Source organism: Barbus barbus (assembly GCF_936440315.1).
Source record: "Barbus barbus genome assembly, chromosome: 37".
NCBI classification, from domain to species: Eukaryota; Metazoa; Chordata; class Actinopteri; order Cypriniformes; family Cyprinidae; genus Barbus; species Barbus barbus.
In genome coordinates, this window is record NC_136715.1 from 23,183,896 (window position 1) to 23,210,265 (window position 26,370).

At 39.2% G+C, this 26,370-nt stretch overlaps 1 protein-coding gene across 2 annotated transcripts in view; it reads left to right on the top strand.

The window, feature by feature from the left end:
- The window catches only part of LOC306856922 (band 4.1-like protein 1), a 211,815-nt gene that overhangs the window by 104,559 nt on the left and 80,886 nt on the right, over nt 1–26,370 (top strand). For both annotated transcript variants that reach the window (XM_079396478.1, XM_079396479.1), the window contains exons 8-12: nt 4,699–4,917; nt 5,380–5,467; nt 5,696–5,848; nt 18,185–18,282; nt 18,862–19,037. In XM_079396478.1, coding sequence (XP_079252604.1) covers nt 4,699–4,917; nt 5,380–5,467; nt 5,696–5,848; nt 18,185–18,282; nt 18,862–19,037 — 734 coding nt within the window. The remainder of the gene's footprint in view (nt 1–4,698; nt 4,918–5,379; nt 5,468–5,695; nt 5,849–18,184; nt 18,283–18,861; nt 19,038–26,370) is intronic.

A 26,370-nucleotide genomic window follows, 5' to 3' on the forward strand; every position in this document is an offset into this window, starting at 1 on the left:
GAGACTCTAGTGCAGCAGTTCTGAATGATTAGGCTCATAAGTATGTTAAAACTCCATGATAATTTCCGACCCTGCTTCAAGAGAAACAACACCAATCAATAAAACACTGTGGTACCTTTAACAAATCTGTATGTTCCCTTCCAGGAACTTCGAGCTGCATCAAAACGCATATGGGAACGCCATCAGCGTAACCGACGCTCTGAATATTGTATACAACCAGTCTAATGGATGGGCGAGGCGTCACGGGCGGGGTGATGTCACAACCAGGAAGTATATAAGCACGTGCGGCGGAGCCGACGTCAGCTTTTTGTCATTCAGCAAGCGCTCTGTGTGTTGTCAGTCTGATTTTTGTCTTGTGAGTCTTATTTAGTGTTGTCTGTCAAGAAAACTAAAAAGATGCCTAAAGTAAAGGCCTAGACATTGGGCGATCTCGGATTGCGTTTCAGGTTGTGTGTCAGTCCCTGCCCTCGCTACATCACGAGTAGGGGGACACACACACAATCTGTGCGTGGTCTGCCTGGGGCATGCGGCATCTTGAGAGAGCCGATTGCCCGCATTGCGAGCAGTTCTCGCGCGGTGCTGGTCCCGTTTTTGCCGAGGCAGAGCGGCGGCTGCACTCGTGGGGCTGATCTGGCTGGAATGAGATGGGTGTGTCCCTATCCGCCAGATCTGGCGCCCCGTCTCGCGGTTCGGAAGCGGTCTCTTCCCCCCGAGACGAGGGCTCAACGCTTCGTCTCTCTTCCTCCGTGGAGGTTGATGTGACGAGCGTTCACGAGGTTTCGCTGCCTCTGTCGCCCCAATAATAAAAGAAAACGAAGGGCTCTCTTCGAGAAGGGAGCCTTCACGAGGAGGTTGAAGTGACGAGCGTTCACGAGCCTTCGTCGCCTCTTTCGCCAGTATGAGGAGCTTTTGAGGTGAAGAGAAAAAAAGGCGTCTGGATGAACGCTTTCTGCGCGCGGCCGCCACCTCTAGACGGTATGCGCACCCCGCACTTTCACTAGGTGTGTGAAAGTGAAAAAAAAAGAGAAAAAAGAGCCGAGAAACTCGCCTCAGCAGCCGGACCTTGGTTCCGCCGCCGTTCAGTGGAGTGCTTGTGACTGCGGTCCGCCCCGAGCAGGCTCTGGTTTTGGAACAAGAAGTCGATACTTTGCTCAGGAAGGCATACCCTTTGCTTAGACATGTGGAGGGATCCTTGGTTCTTGTCTCAGGGCCCGGTGCTGGGAGCTCCTTGTCGGCGCGTTTCGCTTGCGACGGACACTTCCCTCACTTCCCTCACCCAGTATGGTTCTCGGACCTGATATCTCTCCTCGACGGCACTTAGGGTGAAGTGCCCGTCAGGAGGGACCTCCTCTCACAGGCCGGGGGCACCGAGGTGCACCCTCGCCTGGAGTTATGGAAGCTGTAGGTGTGGCCCCTGAGGGGGCACAACTCATAGCTTCCGGTCTGTCAACCGAGGTTGTCGAGACCGTCCTCCAATCCAGAGCTCCCTCAACGAGGAAACTGTACGCCTTGAAGTGGAGGCTCTTCACTTCTTGGTGCGGGGACCGCCAGCTCGACCCAGTCAACTGCCCGATTCGCGCAGTTCTGGAGTTCCTGCAGGCCCGTCTCTCCGCAGGGTTAACCCACTCCGCTATTAAGGTCTACGTGGCAGCTATTTCGTCATACCACGCCCTTATTGGTGGCCAGTCAGTGGGTAGACACCCCCTAGTTACACGTTTCCTCCACGGTGCGCTGATGCTGAGGCCGCCGGTACGTTCCCGCGTTCCCACGTGGGACCTGGCTGTGGTCTTGGAGGCCCTGTGCAAGGCACCCTTCGAGCCTATTGAGGAGATAACTGAGCGACTCCTCACCATCAAGACCACTTTCTTGCTGGCTATCACCTCTCTGAGGAGGGTGAGTGACCTTCAGGCCCTGACTACGGCCTCCGTTGACTTTGCGCCCGGTCTGGCGAAAGTATTTTCCTACCCCCGTGTGGGGTATGTACCCAAGGTCCCAGCGGTCGTGCCGCAGCCAGTTGTACTCCAGGCCTTCTGTCCTCCTCCCTTCAGGGAGCCCGACCAGGAGAAGCACAACTGTATGTGTCCAGTGCGAGCACTGGGCACGTACATCCACAGAGCTGTCCTGTGGAGGAAGTCGGACCAACTGCTCGAGTGCTTTGGTCCGCCTAGGAGGGGTCTTCCTGTTACGAAGCCCACTCTTAGTAGGTGGATAGTGGATGCCATCCATCTGGCATATGAGGCCTCTGAGCGTCCCCCGTTGTCGGGAGTCAGAGCGCACTCAACCCGAGGTGTGGCGGCCTTCTGGGCAGGTGTCTCTATGCAGGACATCTGCAACGCTGCTGACATTCGCCAGGTTCTATAACCTTGACATCCGAGCCACTCCAGGCTCCTCCATCCTCTCCTTCCTGATACCAGGCAGGGACTTGTCAGTCTGGCGGCGTTGGTATAGCGTTCCCATATGCGTTTTGACGCAGCTCGAAGTTCCTGGAAGGGAACGTACCAGGTTACGTATGTAACCCAGGTTCCCTGAAGGGAACGAGAGCTGCGTCTCGTAGCCACACTTCCGGCATCCCTGCCAGCGCTTGCTTCATGACTTGAAGCTGACGCCGGCTCCGCCGCACGTGCTTATATACTTCCTGGTCGTGACGTCACCCCGCCCATGACGCCTCGCCCATCCATTAGACTGGTTGTATACAATATTCAAAGCATCGGTTACGCTGATGGCATTCCCATATGCGTTTTGACGCAGCTCTCGTTCCCTTCAGGGAGCCTGGGTTACATACGTAACCTGGTACGTTTTTTTTAATCATTCATCATTACAAATAAAGTACTAAGATTTGAAAGGAAAAGAAGCAAGAGTAAAGTTTGACCATGATAAACATGATATTAATTGTTAATCATTTTAATCTATTGACTGCCTTTAAGCTATATTAAAAAAGAAGCTGTTTTAGACATTATTCTCTATAGAAAATTATTGAAGTCTAATTAACTATTTAGCGGTTTATACGATTTATAACTATTCCTTTCTGTCATATCCAATGGTGGTCTTCTTCGCTATATATCTCATTTCATTGTCATCGTGTTTGCGGATTTGTCGTTGAGTTTTCTGGCTTGTTATTTTGTTTTCGAATTTGTCATTGTATTTTCTGACTTGTTATAATGTTTTCGAAATTGTGTAGTGTTTTCTGAATTGTTATTTTGTTTTTTAGATTTGCTTTTGTAATTTGTTAGTTTGTTTTCAGAATTGTGTTTTGTTTTGCACTTCTCGGCTACCGCATGGTCTCGATATTCTGGCTTTCCAAATTTGCATACTGCAAATCTCCACTAGTCTAACAGCGTCTCCGGTGGCGTAGATGGTAAAGAGCGTGCTGCAGTCTTTTTGATGTGATCGACCTGAGTTCGAATCCACCTTTTGCCAATTTTTTTCTTCCTTTTCAAATCTCATATCATGTCAGGAAAGGCATTTGTTTTCTATACAAATTAGGAAAATAATCGTTTTTTTATTCAAAAGTTGAAAATAAAATATTGGGTAGGGTTAGTGTAGGTGTAGGGTGGGCTTATATTGTCCCAATAAGGTGGCATGCAAATTTAATAATTTGAATTAGGCCAAAATAACAATTTACACTCAATACATTATTATTGCATACTGTTTTATAATGTACTACAATTCTGAGGTGCAGATAATTAATTGCCAATATTTGCAATAAGTAGTATAAATTGCAGAAAATAAATAGCAGAATATCGCTAAGAAAATCCTGCTATTTACACTTAGTGTAAATCGCCTCTATCACTTACTGTACACTGCCTTATAAAAATGGTAAATTCCCAAGTGTTTATATCAAAAGAAATGATCTTGCGATCTTCTGTTCTTTTCTACTTTCCATGTTAGGCATACTGCAGTTTTTCTGTTTAGTGTCATGTCAGCTGTGCAGACATGGTGCAAGTTGGTGGACAGTTCAATGGACAATTCTGTGCATTCGCTTCAGATGTGTGCTCTCAGAAAAACATATATCAGAATTTTAAACTTATGATTTAAAAATGCATGCAAATAATAAACTTTCAAAGAATGTCAAAGAGCTACAATGTCATGATAATCAAAACCAAACTGTTTTATTTTGGCAGAAAGGGGAATAACAGCTCATTTGCATTTAAAGATACATGCATGAAAACAGCATGTTTTTGATTCTGTTAAAAATGGCAATTTACAGCGTGTAATTATAAATGATTTTTTGGGTATTTTTGAGCTGAAACTTTCCAGACACATTTAAAGGACACCTGAGACATTTATTACATCTCGTATAAAGGGGCATAATAGGTCCCCTTTAATCAGCCAAGCTAACATGATTATTGGCCATTGTAATAATAAACGTTGCGGTATGCCACAATAAACATTGTCAATTGCAAGGCATAATTACATTATATGTTTACATTACATTGGATTACATTGTGTAAAAATGTTAAAATTTGTCATTCCAACTGACATTCCCATCACAAAAGAGATGCTAAATCATGTACTATATTGTTTCCAGGTTATTTTTTAATTTAAGTTTCTAGAAAATTTGCCTGCTGTGCAAAGTAAACAAAAAAAAATTAAATGTATTATGATAGTATGTCATTCTGAAGGCCCCCTCAGCTTTTCTACAGGTCAGGCATTGAATATGACAAAATGTATACTTTCAGGAGATATTCTCTGTTCCAGGTACTACCTGTGCTTGCAGCTGCGAAATGACATCCTCTCTGGCCGTCTGCCCTGTTCCTTTGTCACACATGCTTTGCTGGGTTCCTACACTGTGCAGGCAGAACTGGGAGACTTTGACCAAGATGACCATGGCTCCGACTATGTTAGTGACTTCCACTTTGCCCCCAACCAAACTCGTGAACTGGAGGAGAGGGTGATGGAACTACATATAACTTACAGGTCTGAGAGAGATATTACAGACTGTATTTACTACAGAGAGATTTTACAATACTTGTCTAATGCAAAAGAGATTATATTACAGATTATATTAATATTAAAACCAGTATATGTAATGTTCCCTGCCTATGGCCTGAGGTGCTGGGATGGGCTCCAGCATCCCTGTAAACCATGCATAGGAAAGGCAGTTGGACAATGGATAGGATGTATAATGTTACCAAATGTTAACAAATATTCTGTACTGTTTCAGAATAGTTCTAATTGATTATTAAAATCTTATTATAAAACTTTTAATAAATATATCAGTTCTTTAATTAATAAATCAGTTCTGATTGTAAATTCTGTATGGAGCTGCAGCTATGCAACTATGTTTCAAGCTGTTGTAAATGCTGAGAAATGCACACCTGTGACTGTCAGGGGCACCTTTGGATAACCAGAATGGTTATTTTCTTCCTTTTTTCTCAGGGGAATGACACCTGCTGAGGCGGAAATGAATTTCTTGGAAAATGCAAAGAAACTGTCCATGTACGGTGTTGACCTGCATCATGCTAAGGTACATAAAAATCACATGGTACAATCTGTAACTACAATTGCTAAAGACACTACAACAGCAAGTAGCTTTCAGTTCGTGCCATTAGTTAATGTAGAAATCATACACTCAACATTTAAATGTTTTCTAAAAATGATTTACTAACATAGTATTAGGCAAACTTTCTTGCAGTAGAAGTTATGTAATTTAGCTGACTGTGCCTTTAATAATCACCCATTCTTTCTGAGACAGGATTCAGAAGGGATTGACATAATGCTGGGCGTGTGTGCCAATGGTCTATTGATTTACCGTGACAGGCTGAGAATCAATCGATTTGCCTGGCCAAAGATCCTCAAGATCTCCTATAAAAGGAGCAATTTCTACATCAAAATCCGCCCTGGAGAGGTAATCAGATCTTAAACCATGATAATTTCACAAAAGTATCTATCTCTTGAAAAAACATAGAACAAGCAAACTGTGGCATATTGCTGAAAGCATTAAATAGTCTAAGTAAGATGTAGTCTTGGCTTAAAATATGCACCCAATTTTCATACACAAAATATGAATAGAGTTTTTAACCTGAAAGCACTGATTTTCTTTAACTGCTCTTTGGTTAGTAGATCACACACAGAACTTTCCACTGCCATCTGCACTTTTATGAGATTGTAGTCTAAGGCTGATTTGCCAGGTTTAGTAAACCTGGCCAATAGTTGCTTGCACACTCTCAATTTGGTCATAGAATTAACTATTGGTGACTCTGGGATTTTTATTACTGATACTGACCATTTTTATTAAGTCACTTGACTGTGTCAATAGAACAATTGCTTGAATCTTAATGAAAAAGGGGAAATTAACTGATTGCCAGAAGTCCTGGACCCTATTGAGTCTAGCAATCTAATTGTGACCCTGGGCCACAAAACTTACTTACTGTTAGTAGAATATCTAAAGTGGACTATTGAAATAAAGTGTTACCTACTTTTCTAATTACTCTGTCTGAAAATTAATTTAATTACTTAATTAGTAACTTAATTACTCAAATCGTTAATTACATCTTAAAATCCCTATTAACCTTAATGCATAGACAGTAGAAATTAAAATGTTTATTCTTTCAATTTGAGTCAAACATAGAATAGTTCAGCCTTTTAGCTTTAAAACAACTGTGATACTTAAACATTTTTATTTAAAAAAATTTTACCATCTTTGGTGAACATGTAGAATTACTCTGCAAAAATAATTAAAAAAAACGGCAACATAATTTTGTACTTGATTTTATCATTCATGCACATACGTTTTGTATTACCACACAGTATAAACAACATTCTGCTATTTTATAAAGTAATTTTATATTGCTTAGCACATTATAAAATTGACATCTGATAGTACGTCAGTAAACACTGATCTAAACATTCCTGTAACATTCATCATGCTGAAGTGTAAACATTCACATTGCTTTATATCTATATCGTATTATATATCACATTTTTATTATATGATAGCAAAACAAGTTAGCATATATATATATATATATATAAAAAAAGTTGCCTATATATCTGAATGTATATTATGTTTCACTCGCTTTCACACATTTCAGTTTAGCAAGATTTAAAGCCCAACTAGTAAAATGCATACAAGTTTATGTGAAAATAACACATTAACTAATATAAGTAAGAATAAATGACAGAAATTATATCCTTCCCTGAATAAAGCCACGTCAGATCGCGCTGTTCTTCTGAGGTAAATTCCGGCTCATTCCTCATACCGAGTCTTCTTCCAAAAATGATGAAAAGTAGATGAATCTTGATTTTTTTGTTATCTGTTTATTGTATCCAGGTGATGAGAGCTTATGCGCGCAGGTATGGCTGCAGATAATAAGCTCAGAAGGGAGAGACTGTACCTCGCATTAGTTTCATACAGCTTACATAATCAGAGAATATTAGTTTTCGATTTTGAATTGGTTCATTTAAAAGTACAAGTTTTCTATAGACATATTTCTCACGTCTGTGTGTCAAGTATTCGGTTTCAGACATGTTTCAGAAAGAAGTTCACAGAGACAGAGATGGTAGAAAGCGTACCCGGTGTTTTTTCTTTATTTTACAAAAGCATGTTTTGTTGTTATTGTCAGCGTACACAAATAAAAGTAGACCCTTTACAGATTCGACTGATTGTAGTCTTATCTGTTGCTGAGTATTATAGGTTCCTTTCTCTTATCAGGAATAACTGCAAGTGAAAGCACCAGTGCGCAGATGGTTAAAGAGGCTGCATTTGACGACAAATTTAGATTTCAAGTTCAATATTGATTTTAGAACTGTTGAAATTATTTACAGTATGTAACTCAAGTACTTTATAAGTAACTGTAATTACATTACCTTAAAATGAACAATAATCTCTTTACTTTTACAGTGGATAAGTAATTTAATTACAATAACACTGCTCAGAAATTACTGATATAAAAATGATAATTAAACTTTATTTGGAGTACAATTATTTTACTTGTGTTTAATGCGCATTTCTTAATATTAAGCCTAATGTTTTAATGTAACTGTTGATGAGGATTGTACGATTTTTGAGTAATATCGATCAAATAGGGTAAGTAAGTAATTTTATTTGTCACATACATAATCATACAGAGTATAACCAGCAGTGAAATGTCGATATTATAGGAAGAGATACAGCTTGACATGAGGAGAGGGGGGAGAAAAAAAATAATTCACAGACTATATTCTTATGAGAGTACTGTGTGAGAACAGAAAAACACCCCAGCAACAAAAAGCACATAGACAATCAACAACAAAGTCACACGACTGCAACAGGGGGGTAATCCAGTTCCGGCAAGCAGCCATTCTCGGCGCCGGTCGGACCCGCTTGTCAGGCTGGCGGAACAAAGCGGCGAAAGCGAGGGAACGGGGCTAGGAGGTGAATGCATATCTATGTATGTGCGTATGTGTGTGAGTTTGTGCCTGTGGAGCCGCCACGCTGGCATACAAATCAAGTTGTCTCAGTCCGCAGAGTGTGATAGCGACACAGCACGTTGCTATGGAGACAGCCTTGATCAGGACCCAGACAAGGGTCAACAATCCGCAGGTGTCTGTGGAAGAGGTCAGGGAAGTAATGTGAGAGCGTCACACAGCAGTGCTCTTCCCGGGTTGTTTCCCAGCACTCCTTGTCCGAGGTCGTGTTGTTTTGAGAGAGCCGAAAGAAGATAAGATTGTTTAGTCTTGGTGCGAGTAGCCGTATTCCAATTTTCACGGCACCTCTCATTGTCCATTCTGGTCTCCAAATCCATAAATTTTTCTTTTCAAATCCGAAAGCTTCTCCGTGATGGTATCCATATTGTGGTTAATAGTCTCAGTCTCAGAGCTGACCGCTCTGCCCACTGCTTCAATCATAACGGGCAGTCTAGTGAGGCTTTTGACAGCTGTACCCGTTTCCTGAATTTTACGATAACCCAGGGCAAAGCCTAATCCAATCAGCAGAAGACCTGTTATCATGGTTCCGAATAGGTAGATATCTTCAATGTCCTCCACGGAAAGAGCCGCCAGACACACGAACCGCCACCTTTCCCATGCGTCCATCATATATCCAGCTGCGAATGTCCCGCTGGGACAATCAGGTTCCCCCGAACCTAGACTTCTCGTCGAGAAAATTGTGTAAATTGCATTGAGACCAGTTAATCAAATCCATGATTTTTCAGTTTGGAGAGCAGTGCAGAGAGAGTCTCTCAAGTATTAGACAATAGACAATAGATGAGTCAAGAGAGCAAAGCAGGGAAAGGAAGGTAAGGGGAGGAGGGGAGAGAAAAAATGCGACCATCTTTGCTGAGAGCTAAACGAGAGAGGGTGCTTTCTTTTGAGGGTTATTGAGGTTTCTTTTGAGCTTTAGGGTGTTTTTTTTGAGGGGAAGTCATGGCCTAATGGTTAGAGAGCTGGACTCGTAACCTAAAGGTTGTGAGTTCAAGTCTAAGGTCTGACAGGAATTTTTGGAGTGAATAACTAGTGCTTTCTTCCAACTTCAATACCTCGACTGAGGTGCCCTTGAGCAAGGCACCGATCCCCCAACTGCTCCCCGGGCGCCGCAGCATTGGCTGCCCACTGCTCTGGGTGTGTGTTCAGTGTGTGTTTGTGTTCACTGCTGTGTGTGTGCACTTAGGATGGGTTAGCACTAATTCCAAGTATGGGTTACCATACTTGGCCACGTCACGTCACTTTCACTTTTTCTTTCACTTTTTTCACTCTTGGTTCACTTGCCTGGTCCAAACCCGAGTTCGATTGCTCCCCCTCCCCCTGCTGGACTGTGTTCATATTTTTTTATTTGGGTCCGAACCGCGGTTTGTTCGCGTCATCAAGCCAGCAGCTGTTTGCCCTGTTGCTTAGTAACGATGGTGCTAGAGAAGGGAGAAAAATGCTGCTGTCTTCATTTTTATATATTTATGTTTTTGAACCATTTGGTTTTGTTTCCATAGCTTCAATACATAACTTCAGTACATAACATAACATGATCCGCTTCCGGAGTGAACGATGAGGCTATTGGCTGCTGCTGCTCTAGGGGGAACTTTAATTTTAGTAGTTGTTTTACACCTTTTTAAGCTGTTCTATAAGCTATCTGTTATCTGCCTGTGTATCTACGCTCACTACGCTGAGATTGGACCATTACATCGGTCGCTATTCTCAGCTAACCTGTGTGATGTTTCCTGCAGCTGCCGGTTTGTCTGCCGGTTATTGACCTCTGATTTTCCACTCGAGGCGCCTTCTGTGTGGGAAACAACCATGAAGATCTTTGAGCTGTTTGTATGTTTATATTAATTGCGTCTGGGTCATCCTCTCCCGCTCCTGTCTCTTTGAACTTCCATCAGTTTTACATCTTCATCCAGACATTGTATATCAGCCATGTCGGAAATACACTCATCGTGGGTCTCGTCGGGGCTACACCATCGATGACTTGTGCTCAATATGGTCATTCTGGTCATCCAATCCACGTCCAGCAAGGAGGTTCACACGGACAGTTGCCCATGGTGTACTAACCAACCTGGCCAGATCGGTTGACAACGATACTGGTAAACATAATCTCTCCTTTGGATTACTCAACATACAATCACTCTCCAATAAAGGACCCCTGGTGCATGACCTGCTGTCTGACCATAAGTTTGACTTTTTTTGTCTAACTGAGACTTGGCAGAAATAGGATGACCGTTATGTACTGAAGCTTTGGAAACAAAACCAATGGTTCAAAAACAAATATCTAAAAGTGAAGAGAGTAATGTTATGCATTTTGCTGCCTAATCCTGTGCCATTGTTACTAAGCAATGGGGTGGGGGGACCCAAATAAAATAATAGAAATGCAGTCCAGTGGGGGTAGGGGGAGGGGGGAGCAATCAAACTCGGGTTCAGACCAGGTAAACCTAAAGTACACTTTCAATACTTCCACTTTTGCAAAATCAAATATGCTTCAGTATATCTTTAGTTGGACTTCAGAACTACTTCTGCACAATTAAAGTGCATTAATGACAAAATAAGTTGTTCCAATTTAGCAGAATTTACTATACTAGTTTAGTATATCAAAAATACAATTGCAGGGTATTTTTATTAAGTACATAATAAGGCTGTGCAATTAATCAAACGCGATGATAAAGTGAATCTCGTTAGTAAAGCCAGTTCTGTGATTTGTAGTAAATCCCCTTAACGTACTTTCAGATGGAGTGGCATTTACTACACAGAGCCGTAGTTACCGTGAGACTGGATTTCTTCCTGTTATAAGTAGCCTGCAAGAAGCTTGCAATCCAAGTTGTCTGGATTGCAATACTGGTTTGCAGTGAAAAGGAGAAAAAAAAAGAATGTGAATAAGAGATGGTCTGGTCCAATTTTGCAGATTTTTTTTTCATTTTATTTTAAGTTTTATTCATTAATAATACTTTCCTTGATGGCATACAGTCGGAAACAGCAGGAGTTGTCTCCATCGGCTTCTCCGATTAAGAAGAAATCCAAACCACCGAACATGGAAGTGAAACTGGATCTTCTTACAGGGGAGATGAAAGAACAAAAGAAAGTTGTCGCAGATCACTCGAGTAACAGGTTGTGGACTTACAGGATAGCAATAGGTGTAGCAATCTGCATCTGATTGCCTGAAGGTTATGAAAAGGACGACCCTATGAGCTTTTTGAAACGATCGCTACCGATGTGGCTCCCATCTCTGGCGGGCAAAGAGATTGAAGTGGAGCGAGCACATCACGTGTACACAAAGCTCTCTTCAGATCGCACTAAACCATGGGTTTTCATCTTTAAACTGTCGCTGTAGACGGACAGGGAGCTCATTCTGCAGGCTGCCAGACTTCACACTCCGGTGAAAACATCCGACGGAGCAACGCTGTCTTTCTTTCCAGATTTTTCTCCGGTCACCGCAAAAAGAAGTGCATTTGCGCCAATTAGGAAGGAAATGAGAGAAGTTGGCACCCAGAATTTTCTTCTTTATCCTGCAATGCTGAAGGTCATTCTCAATCAAGGTGAACCTAAAATGCTATACTCCCCAGAAGAAGCAAGAGTTTTTCTCAGATCCCATTCTTCCACCAACTCTCAGTGAACTTCAGCTGGACATTTGCTGTCTAATCGGAGAAGAGATGGTTAGTTGACTGTCTTTAACTTTCACTTTAATATTCACTTCTTAATTCATAGCTACTAGAAGCTTTCATTGTGCACACAGTATCGCTTACTGAGTATGATGTTATTTTACTTACGTTTTAGTTGTATTCCTTCTCTTTCTTTCTTTTATTTATTTATTTATTTATTAGGGCCCAAGCCAGAAAGGCGCAGGGCCCTCTTGTTTTCCTAAGGATTATTATTAGGGCCCAAGCCAGTAAGGCGCAGGGCCCTCTTGTTCTTCTAAGGATTATTCTTTATTTTTATTTCGACTATCCGGGCACTTTTGGGGGCCTTAACGTGCTCAAAAACTCTTGAACGATTGCCACCAAACTCGGTGAACATGATCTCAAGACATTGGGGACGCTAAATTGCGAAGATATTTTTGATATCTCGAACGGTTTGCCCGTGGCGAGGCGATGAAGTTATGGCAAAAAATGAGAAACAGGAAATGCCTAATAACTAGTGGTGTCAAAATTAGCGCGTTAACGCATGCTATTAATTATTTTCAGATTAACGCGTTAAAAATATTTAATGCAATTAACGCAGGGGCGGGGCTAGGGTTGGCCACCCCATTCGCAACTGCTGCCTCTGTCTCTTTTTTTCTTGCAAAGGATTGCGTTTATTTAGATGCAGAATGTCTTTATGACCACATCAAACGGGAGAAGTTTCAGACACGTGCTCTATACATCGCCTCCACGCCAGACATCATTTCATATCATACAGCGAAAGAAACTACGTGCATGCAATGTCGTAGTTATGCCGTCAGTTCAGGCATGAAGTTACCAAAAAGGCGATTAAAGCTGCCTTAAACTGTGTGCATGCATGCAATAGCCTATATGTTATATATGCGTCACATTTAAGTACATGTCTCTGAAATGGTTTTAAAAACTGTCCTGAGGCACCCCAGCACTGTCTCCCTCATCTAAAATACCCAATTCAACTCATCCGCTCATTAGTTGAGACTTTCAGACCTGAAGTGAGTCAGAAAATGTAAAGAGATTTGTGAGAAAATAAGATGCATGTCAGATCCCCATCACCTTCAGCAGCAGCAGCTTTTAAAGCAATAGCAGGCAAATAAATTAATAACCAGCTGCTGTGATGTCTATTAATCCAAGAACAAAAGAAAAAAGAGCAAATCAATAACTTTTATAGTTTTAAGGGGTTCATCTATATTTAATTTAGAATTTAGTGTTTGGTAAGTATTAATTTTCTGTATATTTCTGCTGAAGGGCACAGCTAGCTAAATATGTCATTTATTATAATGGGTTCATGTGAAGATTGTTTTTAGTTCACTTAATTTAGACGTTAAGTCTAATAAATGTTAAAATTGATAGCTCTCAATTATACTGTAATGCTGAATGGCTACAGTCAGTGGTTAAATATTCAGGGGGCAAAACAATTTTTTTATAGAGACATCAGTAGTATTGATATCAGTGATGCTGGCCTTCAATCATAAAAAAGATACCATTAAAGAAATATTAAAAATATACTGTCTTTTATGTTGTTTGTACATTGTACATTTGAAGATTGTTTATTTAAAAACTTGAATGTTAGGTGGGGTTAAGCGTGATTAATCACGATTAATTTTAGAAAAATGTGTGATTAATTAGTTCTTTTTTTTAATCGATTGACACAGCACTACTAATAACGTCCACATACATTGTCAGATTTTGATCAAACTTCAGTGGTTCGTTCGTTGTATGATGCCTATCGGATAGATGTGACTTTTATGACTGAAAGTTATAGCGCCACCAATTTGTAGCAGGAAGTGTGTCGTTTTCAAAATGCTTTGAATTCAGCATCTTATTTTTACTCGATTTGCTTCAGACTTCATCAGAATAATGTCAAAACACGGCCGATGTAAAACTGTGAAGGGAATATTGATATCTAAAATTATGTTGCCATGGCAACGTGTCAAACTTGAAAATTCGTTTCTGGTGATTTTGAGGCAGATAACATGTTAAGAATGTCATGAAACGCAACACACATATCAGTATTAATGATAGTTAGACACTGGAAAAAGCTCATAAACGGGCGTGGAAGAGGTCCTCTATAGCGCCACCTTTTGTCAAAAGTGGGGGGGGTAGTTTTAGCTACACCAAACTCGGTACATAAATTGTTCTAATCTAGCCGGACAACTTTCTCATTTACAGTCATTAGCTACGACCAACAGGAAGTCAGCTATTTTTATTTTAATGTCAAGTTTTTGGGAATTTCAGACTTCAAATTAATTCATACTCCTCCAAGCAGAAACAAGTAATTCACACCAAACTTTTTTCAACATGATGCCAAGATACTAAAGATGCTAAATTGCGAACGGATTTAGGATATCTTGAACGGTGTTTTAATGGCAATTTATTAAAGTTACGGTAAAAAATAGAGCACAATTTTCTTTTTTATCTTTTAAGAGCAGCTTCCAAACACTTCATAAAAATTACATACGCAGAACAAGTCATTCTGAGGAAATGTGTGATTAATTTCATGAATTTACAATAGACTATGGAGAGCAGAAAATTTAAAAACTATGAGACAGCTGATTAACTCTGCTTCTGTGTGTGGGGTGGGGGATGGGTGACTGTGTGAGTTGAGTGTGTGTTGAGGTGGTGTGTGAGAGAGAGAGAGGGTCTGTTTAAACTTTTCAATAAAATCGTTAAAAAATGCTTATAAATCATTAAAGGTTTTGATAACACTTTATAATTAGGTGTCATTTGTTAACATTAGGGAATGCATTAATTAACATGAACTAACAATGAAAAATATATTTTTTACAGCATGTTAATTCTTCATTGATAGTATGAACAAAATATTTTTAATGTTAGAAAAATAGTCATGTTCAAAAGATAAAACTTCAAATTTTAATAATATATGAACACATTTTGGAATTAATATTGATCAACATTAAATGGTATATAATTATTAATGATGTTAACTAACAACAGTTAAATAATGTTGTTTTTAGCATTGGTTAATTCACAAATAACATTAAGTATTAACAATACATTTTTACTTTATTTATTTGTGTTATTAAAAATTATTCATGTTAATTCATGGAAAAATAAATCATTAAAAATATTTATAAATTATTAAAAGCTTAGGTAACTATAATAATGTCTCATTTGTTAATATTAGTAAATTTATTAACATGAACTACCAATGAAAAATATATTTTCACAGCATTTATTAATGTTTGTTGATGTTAATCAAAATATTTGTTAATTCACAGTGCATTATGTAACTAATGTTAACAGATAAAACTTAAAATTTTAATAATGTGTAAGTTTTGAATATTAACTAACATTAATAAATGCTATATACAGTTGCATGCGAAAGTTTGGGAACCCCTTGCAGAATCTGTGAAAATGTGAGTAACTTTAACAAAATAAGAGAGATCATACAAAATGCATGTTATACATTTTTGTGCTGCAAATAATAATTTGAAACTATTTTGATACTGACCTATGACATCCCGTGAAATGACATCTGATCTTACATGTAACAGTAAAACAGTTCAGCTCACAGACGAAGACTAAGATGAAATGCAGGCAAAACCTTTTCACAAATGCTTATAGATCATTAAAAAAAAAATGGTAATAGATCATAAAAAGTGTTGGCAACAATTTACAATAAGGTCTCTTTGGTTAACATTATTTAATGCATTAACTAACGTGAACTAACAATGAACAATCTATTTTAGATATATATTTTTTTTAATGTTAGTTAATACTAACATTAAAAATATAAATTTTTTGTTAATTCATATATATAAATTAATGTTAAGATACAAATTATAATTTTAATAATGTATTACATTTTGGGCTTGACATTAATTAACATTAATAAATGTTATGTAATCATTGTTCATGTTAACTAGTATAGTTCAGGAATATAGATTTTAACATTAGTTAATTCAAAACTAACAAACTAAGTATGAACAACATATTTTTTACTGTAATTATTTTAGTTAGTAAACAATTGTTTATCTTAGTGCATGGTATTGTAATTTATGTACATTAGTAGTAGTCAATTTTAAACATATCATTAACTAAGATTCATAAATGCTATAAAAATACTGTTCATGATAACTTATATAATGCTAAAAACTAAAAATTTATTGAAAAGTGTTACAAAAGTTTTAAAGTCATGGCCAAAAATATTGGCAACCTTGGTAAATATGATCAAAGAAGGCTGTAAAAATTAATCTGCATTGTTAATCCGTTTGATCTTTTATTTAAAAAATGCACAAAAATCTAACCTTTCATTGGATAATAAGAATTTAAAATACACTTTCTAAATGATCTTATGAACAACTAACAACTCCTAAATAAGTGAAAATAATATTATAATATAATATAAATAATATTTATAAAATGCTTGCTAATGCCTATTAATGCTGGAACAACACTTTATAAAGGATGGATTGCCTATTTATTAATACTTAACTAATAATTCATAGTGTGCAGTTATTATAAAGTGTTACCATGTTAGTTAATCAAAATGTTCATGTTAATTCACTTGGATTAACCCTTTCATTGCCGAATCCCTCAAATCCAAACTGCCAGAGGGTTACTGTAATGCATGTGCTCGCTGTGCACCGTTTTCCTGATGCCAGGGGGGGTGGCGGATGCACTGACGGCTTGGGCGCGTCATCGCTGCTTGCAGCTTTAATTATTATTGTTTTTATTTTTTTTATAATTTTTTTTTTTATAGAGATACTACATTTTTTATAGAGATATGTGACTATAGGGCCAATATTGGTGCTTCAGTAATGTGCAGGTTTTTGTTGACGCCACGGATCATATTAAGGGGTGCTAGCAGATCAAGGTTTTGTTCTTGGTTTGATATGTCATAGTTCATGGGAATGTATTTGTTTTTTTTAATAGTAATGGGGAAGGGTGGGGGTGGGGTGGTTTAATGGTAGACTCAACTGGTTTTATTTTCAAACTTGTATTTTGTCTTATTATGCAGTAATTCTGTTTGATACCTATGACTGACCTTAATATTCTGAGTTGTAATATTAATGGCACTGACAAACGTACAGGTTTTCTGGATTTTTTGCAAAGAAGAAAGATTGATATAGTGTTAGTTTAAGAATCCCATTTGAAATTGGAGGATATACACAGGTGTAATAATAAGTTTTATTATACAACACAAACACAAAGAAAAAAATATTTTTTTCATATTATATTATATTATACTATATTGTATTATATTATATTATATTATTATAGGCCTATTATATTATTATAAAAAATCTAACTGTTCTGCGTAATGTTTAATAGATTTTCTTGTTGTGAAATTGCACTGTAAAAAAAGTTTTCTCAGGTAACCTAAAATATGCATCATTTAGTTACATCAATGGTCAAATCAAATATAAATAGCACATTAAAGTTAAAAGTTACGAATTTTTTTTGTGTCTGTACACACGCTGTACAGGTTTGGTGTTAATAATGTTTTTGCTCAGGTGGCTGAAATGTCCACCCAATAGAGAAAAGTTTTGCTCAGCAAGAATAAAAAGTAGAGGGAACATTGGTCATCGCCAGTGTCATCTTCAGTCAAATCACATTTTACACTGCAGGACTCGGAGTCGCCAACAGGTCCAGATATTTAGTGTGCTTCTCTCAGGTTGTGTCTTTGATAACACACACTATGTGATTGGGGCTAAAATTGTGCAGTGTGTGCCCAGCATGAGGCACTTACAGTTATACAAGAACTCGCACAGAAGAGAGGGAGGTTAAATAGGGCAGCAAATGAAAAGAATATTAAGGGAGAGCAGGTGGGGCAAATGAACTATTAACAAGATATCAAGAGGGCTGGGACAAGACATGAGATAGAAGAGCATATGGTAAATAGGAACAAATATGACAGAAGCCAAGTGTTCACACCAAAAATGACATGAATGCAGACAGAAATGTCAGGATCCATACCCTACACTCCAACACAAAAGGAACAGGAGAGTATACAGCCAAGGAGAATTACCCCGATCTGTGTGCTCAACCAGACATAAAACACAAAAACATGGGTGTCATGACTCTGTCACCACACATAACAGACAAAAGTGACCAGATAGTGACAGGGATATACCTGATTTGTTCTTACCCCTTCTTTTACACAGTATGAGCAGTTTGAGAACACCATTGGCTTCAAGCTTTCTAATCACAGAGCCGCCAAGAGGCTATGGAAGGTTTGCATTGAACACCACACCTTTTTCAGGTAAACTAGCTGGACTAATTTGATTTATATAATTTTGTTATCAACATTGTAGTCATGTTCATGTGACAGCCATTAGTTTACTTCACATTTCTTAGTGACAAACCTTGGGTCACCATTGTCCTATGAATTTAGCTTTTATGAATTTCAGTCATTTGTGTTTGACCTCCCAATGCCTGAAGCTGTCACACTGTTGAATATGTTTTGTTTCCGGTCTCCCACATTTGCATGAAATTTAAATGGCATCAATGGAGAACATAGTCTCGTGTGGCTATGTCTTGATAGTCACACTCCCTTTTTTAAATATATGAGAAAATTTAGGAATAACTGACATTCATAAAGAATCTCAGAATGAAGGCCTCTGTTTGCAAATCCTCTATTGCTCCAGGTATGTTATTATAAAGACCAGAATACTATAGAGACTTGGTGTTGGGCTATTTTGACTTGAGACAATTACCTATCAACCACTGTGTAGCTTTTTATTAATAAAGGGGATTGTCTTTTCAGTACCTTCTGATGCAGATAATTAATGATGTTAATATCAGTAAAACAATAACATTTTCCTGTATTGTTTTGTTTTAGGCTAGTGTCTCCTGAGCCACCACCAAAGGGCTTTCTGGTGATGGGTTCAAAGTTCAGATACAGTGGAAGGACCCAGGCCCAGACACGGCAGGCCAGTGCTCTGATCGATCGGCCCGCTCCCCACTTTGAACGGTCCACAAGCAAGAGATACCTTCTTTCTCGCAGTCTAGATGGAGGTTAGAACACTTTTGTTTTCCTCTACTTTGCCTTTTGCTGTTGCAAAATTGTCTGCATTTTGGCTAGACTCGATATTGTAGCTTTCCACTACTTTCAGTCTTTCACAATGGACACAGTTAATATAGTTAATTTTGTTTGCGCACACCTTGTTCAGTGGTGACCATGTCGCTACAATCATTATGAGGAAACTAAAAAACAACCATTGAACATTTTGCTGAACTGTTGTTGGACTGCAGGAAACATGGAATATGTGTCCAGTGTGAGCATTAGACACATACATCCACAGAGCTGCCCTGTGGAGAAAGTCAGATCAGATATTTGTCTGCTATGGTCCTCCTAAGAAAGGTCTCCCTGTGACCAAGCAGACCCTAAGCAGGTGGATAGTGGATGCTATTTCAGTAGCCTATGAGTAATCTGATCTCCACTCTCCGTTGGGGGTCAGTACGGCAGCCTCCAAGGACTTTCTGTCCAGTGTTTCCTTATACGGCATTTGCAACACTGCGGGATGGTCCACTCCGCTTACCGTTATCAGATTCTAAAATCTTGGCACTCCTGGTGCATTGGTTCTCTCGTCCTAGCTGTGCTCTTCCACAATAGGCAGGGATTTGTAATTATGGTGGCATGGGTATATCATTCCCAAACCGTTTTGATAATTACCACAGGTGCAGGGGATTAATCAATGAAACTAAACGAGGAATAATCAATTAACTCTCTGGGGTCTGAGGGGATTTTGGGGCTCTTGAGATATTTTATATCTGAGAAACTAATTTTTGTTTAGCAGACTATTAAAATCTATTAGTGAACAGAGTATTAATAATGAACATGGTCTCAACATTCTTAGATGCGTAGCATTCATCATGTTGTAGTTTGGGAACAACCCAACTAGTTAATGTGTTCAAGTTAATGTCCCAATTACATGTTAACTAATGCAAAAATGAAACATTACTTACTCATCAGATTGATCTCCTCTACTGGATTAAACTTTGTTCTTCTTTTGAGGGAAATCCTGTCTTTACTCAGCGTGTCTTCTTCCAGAAACGAACAGTAGCCGTGATGAACGATCTCCTCATGCTTTGTTTATGTTGGGAGTTTACACTTGCACGCATCTCATGTGGATATTTACATATGAACGGCACGAGCCGCGAGGGGCGGAATTGCATTAGAGATAATGAGTTAGACGGGAAAGACTGAACATCGTGTTGGTTTCATACGGATTACTTTATCACAGAATATTTGTTTTCGATAACTTACTTAACCTGTTAGCCTGCACCAGAGCGACCTCGCACTGAACGCTCTTTGTTTGCATGTGTCATTGTTTTCTAATAGAATAAATGAAACGGGACAAAGTTAATCTTGTCAAACTCTATATCATTCTGAGGGTCTAAGCCTCAAGCATCGACGACAGATCGCTGTTTTTCGATGGAAAGCTTATAAGGAATGAGTGGCACAAATTTGCTACATTTGTGTAAGCAGTACACATCCAAACACGCAGAGTAAAAAAGCCGTACGTACCTTTATCATTGTAATAACGAGCCACAAACGCGTCCACTGCTGAAATCCCAGTTTAGTTAGAGAGGTAAGGGTCCACAGAAAAACATCCCAGCGAGCACTTTTAGTCCAGCGAAACAATAACGTTGTAATAAGGATGAATATTCCTTTGTTTACGTTTCATTTCTTCAGAGAGTTATTGTTCGCGTCCGTTATGGAATAAATTACGCTCAAAAACAGCGTCTTGGTGGTAAAAAAACAAAACGATTTTGTAGAATACGGTCTTACAAACATAATGAGACCGTCTACGGAAAAAAAAGTCTCAGAAAAGCGGAATATAGATTATTTGAATTTGGCGCTCCCTCCTGCCGGCAGTGACGCTTCTGTGACGCACGCTGTCATCTGAGCGGGGCATAACTTAGCGATCTGCTTTATCCATAAAAAACTGTTTTTTTTTTCTTCTACATTTTTTATATGTGTGTGTGTGTATTGTGTGGGGAATGTGGCCGTGTCTGCATGATTATAATCTGTATGGACGCACATCAGCGTGTTTATTAGCGACTCTATGACGGCTATCATTGTGATTCATTGATCAGCTATTATTGATTATATGGCCCATCTGTTTGATTATAATCTGAATGGAAGCACATCAGCGTGTGTTTACTGACTCTATGACCATGTCTGGCAATATCACTTCACGTCTGGCAGTGATATTTATCATTGTAATAACGAATAACGAAGAATACTTCAGTATACATACTATATACAAAGCATTTTTTTCTATTTTTTTTCCTTTTTTATTACTCAAATAATTATTTTTGTATTTTTTAGTGCTCAAATAAATCTGTCTATTATTTTATAATTGAAAAACTATGCAGGAACATGTATAATGACTAAAATAGCTTGTATAATTCTGCAATCCATTTGGTGGTTATTTTTCCTCAAACAGGGGGGTGGGGGGACTATAAATAGTTTCAGAAAAAATATTGCAGGAATCTCATTTTTCATGGTATCTTCTTCAAATTTGAAATATGAACTGATGAGACACATGGCTTTCGATCCATTACTTTTCTGGATTGCTCCAGGACTTATTTCATGTATTTGTATATGAAATAAAAAAACATTCAGTGTGGAAAAATATTTTTCAAGGCACGTCAGTGTCTATAACTTTTTATCTTTTTGAGCATTATCAACTCTGGATGATAGATAGTAAAGCCCAGAGTCTCTTCTTTCCAAAGATACCTAATTTGTTTGTGTAAGCACACTTTGTCACAAACTGTTACCATTTTAATTCAGGTAGGTTATTTTCACCTGCGAGGCCCTAAATGGGGTTGAAGGTTAAAGTGTTAATTTAAAAGTAGACACTTCAAGCTTTCTATATATATAACTCCCATGTCTGTGTGTTGAGTATTCGCTGAGTTACAGTTCATTTTAGTGACGCATTTCTAAAAGCAGTTTGCGGAGACAGAGAAGACAGAGTGCACCCTGTTTGTTTTCTTTATTTTATAAAATCACAAAGTTTTGTTGTTATTATGTGTGTATACAAATAAAAGTAGATCCTTTACAGATTCAATTGATGTATTACTCTTATCTGTATGATTAAACCTTACAGAGTAATTTAAGTTCTTTTAGGGGCTTTCAAAAAAAATTCACCAAAATGCGCCAATGCGTTTGTCGACCCCAGAAGGTTAACTGAACAAGAAAAGAAAAAAAAAACATATAAGGAAACACAGGAACCAACATGTGGAAAACAAAACCAAAACAGACCAAAACTGTAACAGTGGCATTCCATATTCATGATGCATACATTTTATACGGTTTTTAAAAAAAATGCCCCTGGACATCAGTTTACGGGTTTGTTTCTGATGGTGTCAATGTTGGTTTTGGTTTTTGGTTACAAATAAAAAAATGCAGTTAGTTCAAAAAGGCTGAGGGCACACGACAGGCGCTGTTTGGATGAGCATGATGCTTGTATGTTCAATGCATGGTGTGTGTGTGTTTCACTAGCTCCGTTCCCATGGACACCTTTTGTTTGACCTAATTCTGGATATTTCCAGCCTACCACATGTGATTAACCCCATAACTAAAGCCATGTCTACACCAAGAGAACCCATTATAATCAGTTGATGTGGTGACTGTCCACACGGGAAATGGCTCGAGGTGACAGATCTTCTACTGTAACTGATATCTCCTTCTACTCCAAATCTTGGAAACATGCGTTGTATGCGTTGAAAGTGAAACCTGAAAAAACAGTGCGCAGTCTTTATTTTATATATTTTTGCTTTTTTACATTTCTTTGTACATTTATTTATTCATTTATTTCTACTTATGGCAGGTTTGGCATTCCATATTTGACATGTGGATAACAGGGATGATATGAGGTGTGTTCGACTTGATGTAGCGCTGCGCAGAATGGTCAATGTATGATATCAAAGTTCCGCAAGTGCGATTCGAAAGCATAAGGATCCATCTGCTCTCTTATTGCTCTCACGGTACTATTATGTCATACACTGATCATTCTGCGCAGCACCGCTTCAAGTCGAGCACGCCTATTGATTAGGTTTCACTCTGTTTTTAAAGATTGTCTGTGTAAAATTCAAAAAATTTAAAAGATATGCCTATATCATTTAGTGGCATATGAGCATCAATTACATTTTTAGTTAGTATAATTGGTATTGTTATTATTACTATTGTTGTTGTTAATGACCAGGATAGGATGATCAGTCTCTATAAAACACTTTTTTTCATAACTCATGCGCACAAAAATATTCTCGTAGCTTCGTAAAATTATGGTTGAACCCGTGAAGTCACATGGACTATTTTACCAATGTGAAAAATTTACTGTTTACTATTGTTATACAACTATGCCAAGTAAGTGCAAAACAATATAATGCCATTTAAAATGGTAAAACTTTACAGTAATGTAAACAAATATGTGCAGAGTGCTGAAGAATATGTGTTCTGTCATACCTGTTACTCTATCAATCCTATTTCTGGCATAAATTTCATAAAAATTGTGTCACAAGGCTGACTCTCTAACCATTAGACTCATTGAACTGATGTGCACAAAAAGTTCACAAAAATGTCTTTACGGATACAAGCATCTAAACAAAGTCCTAGCTTACTGCATGGCATCAAAGCAGTTAATAATAACAGCACAGTCAAGAATAACATAAAGAGGTTGCCAGTGTTTAATAAACTGGATTGTCTGATTTACTGCTGATTTGAACGGTTCTGATTCTCGTAATAAATGTCTGTTGATGACCATTCATTTTTTAAGACATGTGAATAAATAAATCCAAAAAATAAACCCAATCATCTGTTGGACTATATTCAAGAGAGTCATAAATTGCATACCAATTTCTTTCCTGAACTTTGGAAATGAAATTACTCATTGATATGAGTAATAAAGTTTGCACATGTTTTTAGTCTGTGAACTGGATCTCGCTCAGGATACACGCTTTCTGCTGAGGTTTGACCAGGCCAATCCTCACTGAGGGTGAAATCACTGAAGGTGCTCTAGCCTTAATGCACATCTATTTTCACATCTATTTTTGTCCCAACTATTGCTGTGGTTACCACTATGTCAGTCATTCCTATTTTTAAATCTAGGATATGCAAATGTCTTTCTTGAAACTGAATCTCTCCGCACTACACAACTCTTATTTACATCACGTCTGCACTTTATGAGATGATTCTCAAGTGTGCTCAGTGCAGAGCTGCACTGGACAATGATGTGTTCAGTAGTGAGGGATTTGTAACTTAAATGCCTCTAATTGGCATTCAAGAGATCAACAGATATATCTGTGATTGGCTATATTGCTCAGCACTGCAAAAACATGTTGAAAATAGAAAATTTTGATGCTTTCCAGAGCACAAACACTTTGGGAATGCCTCTGCGTGACTGTAGGGCAGCTCTGTGGACATACAATATCTCACAGAAGTGAGTACACCCCTCAAATCTTTGTAAATATTTTATTATATCTTTTCATGTGACAACACTGAAGAAATGACACTTTGCTACAATGTAAAGTAGTGAGTGTACAGCTTGTATAACAGTGTAAATTTGCTGTCCCCTCAAAATAACTCAACACACAGCCATTAATGTCTAAACCGCTGGCCACAACATTCCCTGACCCCTGATCTCTGTGTGGGCGAGTGTGAATGTAGAGGGTGGGGCTGAAGAAAGGGCCATGCCCATCTCCAACACCTCCACTAGATCCATCTGTGATTCCCACGATCTTAATCGCTGCTTTGCCTTAGCAGTAGCAGGACCAGAACCACAAGGACTGCAAGCCTGTGCACCCTCCTCGAAGAACGCCAGACGGGAGCAGAGCATGCGCAGCAGCAGACACTCACAATGCACACAGTCAGCTCCCTCGAGAACTGCTTGTGTATGCTTCGCTACCAGACCAGCAACGCATAGATGTATCCCCACCTGTAATATAAGGTGGGCAGGGAGGAACACACACTGGATGTCACTCTTTTATTTTTCTTTGCTGGCAATCTGACTGAATTTGTGCCACACTGCCATACCCCGCAGCACAGGTATAAGAGGCAGCAGGTGCACAGCATTAATTCATGTTTTCGCTGAGAAGCTGAGCCGGTGACCCGGCAGCTCAGCTGTGGTACAGCGACTGTGGTGACCGGACATGACGTCTCCGTTCCCACCTTCAGGGAACGAGGGTTCCCTTTCAGTCGGTCACTCCGAGTCACCTTGGTGACGATGAATTGGGATCCCTACCAAAGCGCCACAGGAGCTTGATCGAGGAATAGTAGTAGTCGGCCTTCTCTCTGTAGAGCCCAGTCCTATCGTCTGCCTTATAGGAAGAACCAGGAGGCCTACACAGGGCACTCGAGGGGCCTCCAAAAGCCCTCCAGTGCCCTGTGTAGGCCTCCTGGTTCTTCCTATAAGGCAGACGATAGGACTGGGCTCTACAGAGAGAAGGCCGACTACTACTATTCCTCGATCAACCCAAACAGTAGGACTTAGATAACACTGGGAAAGTGTGCGCTTCCACCTGGAAGAGGCACACTGCAGAGTCACCTCCTCCTAGAGGGGGTTAAGTGACATTTACTCATGTGAAGTAACCCCGTAGGGCCCTATTGCACATGGAAGTCTCGTAGATAGTTCAGCCTGCATCATTTAGAGACGGCAGAACGTGGTCTGCCAGGGAAACCACGGCCCTAGTAAGTGTACCGTGGAAATAAACATATGGGATCCCAACAGGGTCACTCACATGGGCACTAGCCTCACACCAGATTTCAAGAATTCACTGGCTGAAAGGTTTGGCACCGGACACTCCGCCACGTCTGGCCGCCAGAGTGCTGGAGGACTCGACAGGATTTGCCCGGTCAGGGAACTCTGGAGAATTTAGGCATTAAATCCACTTTATTTCCAGTGACATCGTCGACTTGATTGCACAGATACTATTTAACTGAACTGAGCTGGAAGATGACATCACTGAATTCAATAATAAAATGCCTTTAACTGAAAATTGAGTGTTTAATCTTGTCATTTTACATTATTGACACACTATTTTCCTATTTTGATATTGGAAAGTTGTTTTGACACAATCTGTATTGTTAAAAGCGCTATATAAATAAAGGTGACTTGACTTGTTAAGGATGCCGCAAGCCGACTCTGAAAAAGGCCTCTCAGTGCCACTACCAGTTTGAGGTGAGAACACAGGAGGAAACCGGTTCAACATGCAGGCTATAGAACCTAGCGAACGTGTTAGCAGTCACCCTGCCCGCAGCTCTACAGATGTCTGCTAGTGAGGCACCACGAGCCAGCACCCAGGACGATGCAACACCCCTAGTGGACTGAGCACGCAGCCTGAA